At 52.2% G+C, this 7,051-nt stretch overlaps 1 protein-coding gene and 1 long non-coding RNA gene across 4 annotated transcripts in view; one reads left to right on the top strand and one right to left on the bottom strand.

The window, feature by feature from the left end:
- WWP1 (WW domain containing E3 ubiquitin protein ligase 1) overlaps positions 1–7,051 on the top strand; it is a 21,896-nt gene that overhangs the window by 10,666 nt on the left and 4,179 nt on the right. For 2 of the 3 annotated variants that reach the window (XM_023520842.1, XM_023520840.1), the window contains 4 exons: positions 572–705; positions 793–933; positions 2,216–2,336; positions 6,351–6,455. In XM_023520842.1, the coding sequence (XP_023376610.1) occupies positions 572–705; positions 793–933; positions 2,216–2,336; positions 6,351–6,455 (501 nt within the window). The remainder of the gene's footprint in view (positions 1–571; positions 706–792; positions 934–2,215; positions 2,337–6,350; positions 6,456–7,051) is intronic. The other variant, XM_023520841.1, reaches the window with a different exon arrangement.
- The window catches only part of LOC111729774, a 14,797-nt gene that overhangs the window by 5,769 nt on the left and 1,977 nt on the right, over positions 1–7,051 (bottom strand). The window lies entirely within an intron of this gene.

Below are 7,051 nucleotides of genomic sequence, written 5' to 3'. Positions count from 1 at the left end.
CACCTCCAGCCTGCCGACGTAGGGAGAAACGGCACCCCTGAGAGGACTGGAGGGGAAGCCGAGTCCTCGGAGCTGGGCCAGCTGCAGCCTGGGCCATCGCTCCCCAGGTCACGGCGTCGGAGCAGGGGGCAGAGCAGGTGGCTCGGGGGGGTATGAGTGGTGCGGCGAGTAGGGTGCCGAGGGGCCCGGGGCTCCCCACGCTGCCCGTGGCCGTGGAGCACTGGCAGACGGAGGGGCAGCCCTGAGCTTCCTCTGGGCACCTGCAAGGTCCGGAAGGGGGCGGAGGGGTCAGTCCCCCCTCACGTTGGGGTGGGGTCGTCGAGCTCCCGTGGCATCCTCTTCCGCTTACTGATAGGACATGGTGGAGCTGAGTGACTCAGGTAAACGATTCGCCTCTTAGCTTTTCGTACTTAGCCTTTTATATTTTAGCTGTCGTGATTTATGCTAATTAGTCATTCAGTGCTTTTTTTTTTTTGGCCTGCGAGGCCTCATGATTTCTCTGTTAGCATTGTGCTCTAAGAAAGACCGTTATTTTGTAAGTTTTAAGTAAAGCTTTTGTTTTTCTTGGCAGGCACTTTTCCATGGCAAGTTTATTGATACTGGTTTCTCTTTGCCATTCTACAAGCGTATGCTGAGTAAGAAACTGACCATTAAGGATTTGGAATCTATCGATACCGAATTTTATAACTCCCTCATCTGGATAAGGTTCAAACATTTATCTTTCAGTAAAGCATTTTTTTAAACCAATTTATGTATCTTGTTAATTAGTATATATGTTTTTTTATCACCCAGAGACAACAACATTGAAGAATGTGGCTTAGAAATGTACTTTTCTGTTGACATGGAGATTTTGGGAAAAGTCACTTCACATGACCTGAAGCCGGGAGGCGCCAACATCCTGGTGACGGAGGAGAACAAGGACGAGTATATCGGGTGAGACGATGCACGGGACGTGGTGACCTCGGTGTCTAGAGCGTGGAGAGCGTGCTACGCTGCTGTCCGTCTGCACCGGGCTTTGCCTCTTGTCGGCTCCTGGGAACGCGTCCCACAGTCACCCCCGTCACCGTCCGGTGTTCCCTCGACCTCCGCGCACGCCAGGCTCAGCTGCAGCGCCCTCCCTCGCCCGATGCTCTCGTGCTCGTCAGCTGTGCCATGTTCCAGGAGGGCGAGCGCGTGGCGACCCTCTCCCCACCACTGCCCCCTGCTGCGTGCATCTCACCTCCGTCCAGAGGACACGCCGAGGGGGCTGCAGCCTGGCGAGGGGAGCAGTGCTCCGAGTCGAACCCCGGCAGCCACCCCCACTTTCAGACACATGTCCCTCGAGCTGCGTGGCCCCAGCGCCTCCTGGTTCTCGTCACCTCTCGGCCAGTGCCGCCTCTCTGTCCACTTCTGGCCGGGGGCGTCGTCCAGGGCTGTGGCCTGTTTGTTACAGCGGTCCCCGTACCTCAGAGGTGATGCCCATTTGCCAGCCGGGTAGCTCCAGACTCCCAGGAAGAGCCCGGGCGTAGAGGTTTCAGGCTCTGCTGTCCTCTGCGCTCACGTGTGGCTGGGTCCCCGTGGGACCGGACCGCTAGTGGGCAGAGGGATTTGATTTCACATAGTTTTTAAATCCTTGAATATTTTCTCATATTTTTCAACCATTTAAAAGAAATGTAGAGACTCGCTACTCTCGGCTCACATGCTGGGTGGGGCCCGCAGGCCGTGGTCTGCCAGCTCCGGCACTGCCGACGGCCTGCGTGAGCGTCATGTGTCGCCGCCGACTTCTCGTGCTTCTCCCCCCGTCGCCTCCCCTGGACCTGTTCCTGCTCAGCTGCCACCGTTTCCAGCCTCCTCTGAGACGCGCGCTCTCGACGGCGTCTCTGTCTTCCGTTACGGGTCCTTATGTTCGCTTTCACAGTTGTTTCCGCAGTGGGATCATGGGATGCACGTGACTCTGTAGCTTGCTTTTTCCAGGTCGGTCCCGATAGACCTAACCCCTTTTCTGACAGCTGGATAAATCACGGTGCGCACATTCCATTTCGTTAAGCCATTTCTGCTATTAGGTGTCACTTGGTTACGTCCACTTTGGGCCACTGCAGACAAGGCAGCGGAATGACACGCGTGTGAGGGACGTGTGCGGCACATTCGGACGGAGGAGGGATTTAGGGGCGCTTGCTGTTTCTAACCTGTCGCCTCATGTGCAGATTACGTCTGTTAAATAGCGTTTTCATTTCAGTTTGATGGCAGAGTGGCGTTTTTCTCGAGGCGTGCAGGAACAGACCAAAGCTTTCCTCGACGGCTTTAACGAGGTCGTGCCCCTTCAGTGGCTGCAGTACTTTGATGAAAAGGAACTGGAGGTGAGGAGCTTCGTCGCACACTGCAGGGGTGCTGGCGGGTGGGGCAGCGTAGGCCCCGTGGCACAGCCCTGAGCCCTGTCGCCCTTCCACGTGTCCAGGGGGGCGGCGGGGAGGGCCGCGGTCCTCTGGGCCACGGCGATGGTGTGGCACAAGGTCACGAATCGGTGCCAGCATTCGGGGTCCCGAACGGTGAATGCAGCCTCGTTGCTCGTTTTGAGAATTCTCGGAAAGTAGTGAGTTGCCCCAAATACCAGATTTTAAAGTCAGGACGGAGTTGTTTGTGGTCTTCGCTGAATTCACACTTGTTAAAAGCGTATCAGGAACTATTTTTTCTTCGGTGGTAAAAGGCGCATACGGTTTATCACCTTAGCCACGTCTAAGCACGTGGTTCGTCACGGATGTCCGCGTGGCCGCGCAGCCCGCGCCCAGAGCTGCTCCGCCGTGCTGAAGCGGCCTCTGTCCCCGTTCCCCACCCCCTCCTGGCCCTGGCACCATCACCGTCCCTGGCTGTGGTCGCCGTCTCAGGGCAGTGAGGCGCGTGGCGTCTTCCCGTGGCCGGGGGGCACTCACGATTGCCGCACGTGGAAGAACCCCTCCTCCTTAAGGTCCACTCGTGTCCCGCTGTCTGTGTGTGCACATTGTTTATGTGGGGTGACCTTTGGGGCGCTCCGTCGTGGCTGCTGTGAGCACGGCTGTACCGACCTCTCTGCTTTCACCTCGGAAAACACACCTGGCGGCGGTCCTGCCGGGTCACGCAGTGATTGTGTTTAACGCTAAGGACCGGCCACCCCGTCCTTCCCAGCTGCTGCGCCGTTTTACACGCCCACCGCGTGTGCAAGGTCCTATCCTTGCCTACGTTTTTCGTTTCGTTCTGTAGTGATCATCCTGATGGGTGTGACGACGTCTCATTGTGGTTTTGATTTTATTTCCCTAAAGATTAATCACGGTGCGTTTGTGGCACGGTCTTCCGTGGTTGGGACACAGGCAGGGCCCCAGGACGGTCCTTGGCGTTGTCCTGGCTGCCTCTGGGCACAGCATTTTAGCTTTGGCCACCTTGGATCCTCCACGAGGAAACCTGGCTCATTCATGTCATCAGACGGGCATGTGAGAAATTAGCGCTCTAAGTTTTACATGGTGGTGTCCTGTATAGATAATGGCCTTCTGGAAGCAGACCCCCGTGGGACGTGCGAGACTCAGGACCGAGCCTGAGGGACGCGTCTCCTGTCACGGCTGCACACGCACGAGCAGACATGTTAGAACGGGCAGAAAGTTCTGTGGAGCACGTGAACTATTTCTTACCCACAGACTGCACTAAGCCTCGTGCGTCAGGATGCACACGCCCATGGTATTGAGGCCCTGCCGGAAGGTGGACGGGGGTCCCCCGTGGGCCCCGCACGAGGGCAGCTGTGAGACGGGCAGCAGCCCAGGAGGGGACGAGCTTTTACCTGGCCCTCGGTGGCCTTCCCTATGTTCACATGCACAGCCCCATGACACAATCTGGCTGATGATGATCTCCTTTTACACACACGGAGGCTACTGTCTGTATTTGCTGCTGATTTGCCCTTAGCTCACAGGACAGAGCTATGAGAAAACATCCATCCATTTTTGGTTTGTCTCACTTTCTTTGGGCTTTTACTCCCATTCATCGCCCCCGACCTCGAGTCATACCTCAGTGATCGGTATTCACGCCGTCATTCAAAATGTTCGTAATCATGCCCCTTTTGGCTTTAAGAAGATAACGTTATTCCTTATAAAAACTCTCGCTAGGAATGGAAGGCAACTCTGATAAAGGGGTCAGCAATGGAGAGAGACTGTGATGTCATCGTAAACGGTGACACCCATATGTACACGTGGAGACTGGGAACAGGGCGAAGATGTCCACTCACCATGTCTGTTCTGCTCTGTGCCAGACGCCCGGGCCAGTAAAATGAGGCAAACATAGAAACGAAAAGCAGAGGCTGGCAAGAGTAAAACTGTCTTTATTCACAAACGATAAGGTAATTTCAAGTTAGGAAATGCCAGGGAAGCCACCAAAAAACTACTAGACATAACAGTGAATTTAATAAGACTACAGGGTATAGGTTAATAATTTTTTAAAAATCAGTGTATAGCCTCTATATACTAGCAACATTTGGAAATTGAAACTTTAAAGTTTCATTTACTCAAGCATCAAAACAAAACAAAACAAACTTAACCAAAGACATGAAAGGCCTCTATACTAAAAACTCAAAACATTGCTCAGAAAAAGTAAGGATGACTTTAATAAATGGAGAGTTATATCATGTTATGTATTGGAAGACTCAATATTGTGAAAATGTCAGTTATCTCCAAATTCATCTGTATACGTAACACAATCCCAGTCAATATCCCAGCAGAATTTTTTGTAAAAACTGACAGGCTGAGATTTTAAAATTACTGGGAAATACAAGGACTCTGTTAGCCAAAAGTTTTGAAAAATGACAAACTTGGACATGTCCACTACCACCTGATTTCAAGAATTATAAAGTCACGGCAATTAAGAGAATGTAGTGTTTGTGACAAACATATCATTGGAATACTTGAAAGTCCAGAAATAGACGCACGCGTAAACTGTCAACGATTTTTAATGAAAGTGTTAAGTGTATTTCAACGAGGAAGGGAAAGTCTTTTGCACAAATGCTGGATGAAAGGGATAGTAGCCGTGTGGGAGAAAATTAACCCTACCTCAGCCCCTGAAGATTGAAGTCCAACCTCAGCATGAAAGCCAAAAAGAAAACAGGAGACAAGTCTTGGTGCAGGCAGAAGTTTCTTAGGGAGAGCACGAAAATGCAATAAACCACACCCCCAAAAAGGTTAAACCAGACTCATCAAAACTAAAACCTGCTGCTCCTCAAGACCCCGCTAAGTAAATGAAAGTCAGCCCGCACAGTGGGAGAGACGGTGACAAAGGTCTTCTATCTAGAATATGTAGCTGGTTAAAAAGGCAAACCCTTCTTTAAAGGGGCAGAGAGGCCACAAAAGCTATAGCGAAGGCAAGTAAACACATGGGAGGGGCTCATCAGTCACTGGGAAATGCAAGGAAAGCCCAAAGAAGTGCCACTTTGGGGCCGCGTGAGCGGTCCCTGACGGAGTCACACCTGCATCAGCCTCATCCTTGGCGGTCCCACTGTGAGCCGTTAACCCAAGTGAAATGCATGTACCCCACACACAGACCCTCGCATCCGTGCTCATCTTAAATTTGTTCAAACCAAAACTCTGTCCACCAGGTCAACAAACTGTGGTATGTTCATGTAATCAAATACTCAGCAGCACGAAGGCAGTACCAGCCCCGACGGCACGGGGGTCAGTCACGCAGTGCGGTGCTGGGGAGGGAGACGGGAAAGAGCGTGCGTGTGCGTGTGCGTGTGCGTGTGCGCGAGCATCATGGGATGTTCTCAGGCCTACTCCGCGGTGGAATCGCTGTCACCCGGGCATCTGAGGGGGGCGGCTCAGTGGGAATATCGTGCACTGACCATGGCGGCAGAGCTACCTATCGTCACACTGAAAACACGTGCGTCTTATTGTCTATTGATTACAGTTCAGAGTAGGTTTGAGAAAAATATGCACCATGCTATTTACACACAAGTTTCATAGCATGTATAATAAATGGGTTATTTGAAGATTTTACATATCTAAAATATCCCCAAAGCCTAAACAACAGGTTAGCATATGTTTAATTTTAAGTAGATGAGATAGCACAGATTTAAACAAATTTGTTTGAAAGTTACCAATAATTTAGATACCTAACTTAGGATGTATTTATATAAATTTTTAGCACAGCTAATACTTTTCTTGAAGTTACTGTAAATGTTTTCAGTTTGAGTTCGATAAGATAAAGTACCAAAGAACCCTGTGGGATAAATTGCCACAAATTTCGCTGGGTCTGCCTGCCGTGCCCGTCGCCAGGCGCGTGTTGAGCCCGCGCACGCTGCGTGTGAGTTTCGGGCACGGAGCGCTGTGCCCCGGACCCGCTGACCGCGTCTGCTCGCTCCCCAGGTGATGCTGTGCGGCATGCAGGAGGTGGACCTGGCCGACTGGCAGAGGAACGCCGTGTACCGTCACTACACGCGCAACAGCAAGCAGATCGTCTGGTTTTGGCAGGTGTGTGCCTTCGTCTTCACCTAGTTCTAGAAGCCGAGGAGGAGCGTGTCTCTAAGGAGAAAGTCAGAGCAGACTCCGGATGCTCTGCAGGCGACGTGTGCAGGGCGATGTCCGAGGAGGACCGCGCGCTCTGTAACTGAGACTCGTTTGAGCCACTCAGTGACTGACCCTTTTCACGTCGCTTAACTAGTTCACTGTCAGGTGAAAAGTCTGAGAATTCGTATTACTGTAGAAAGATTGTCCAAAAGTTGCATCTTTTCATAAGGACGTGTGTCATGTTTTTAAAGTACTGCTCAACAGTCTAAAGACGTGCGGACACATCTGGAAACGTGTCTCACGCCGGAGCCGCTCGCACGCCCCTGGCGCAAACCAACAGCCATTCTGCCATTGCGGCAGTCGGTGCCCAGGAGGGGCTGAGGAGCTGCGACACGGCCGTTCCGTAATCCTATCCCTCATGACCATTCTCTCTTAAAAATGCAAATTAGTGAACATAACAGGAGATGTTTCCGTACGGCGCTGAGGGGGAAGGCAGCGTTCGGTTGAAGGGAGTCCGTGTCAGATGTCAGGACGGGTGTGGCGGCCGGCGCAGGCCCTTC

Source organism: Pteropus vampyrus, unplaced genomic scaffold, assembly GCF_000151845.1.
Source record: "Pteropus vampyrus isolate Shadow unplaced genomic scaffold, Pvam_2.0 Scaffold280, whole genome shotgun sequence".
NCBI lineage: Eukaryota > Metazoa > Chordata > Mammalia > Chiroptera > Pteropodidae > Pteropus > Pteropus vampyrus.
The sequence above is the reverse complement of the archived record's forward strand: the minus strand, read 5'-3'. Positions and strand labels throughout refer to the sequence as shown.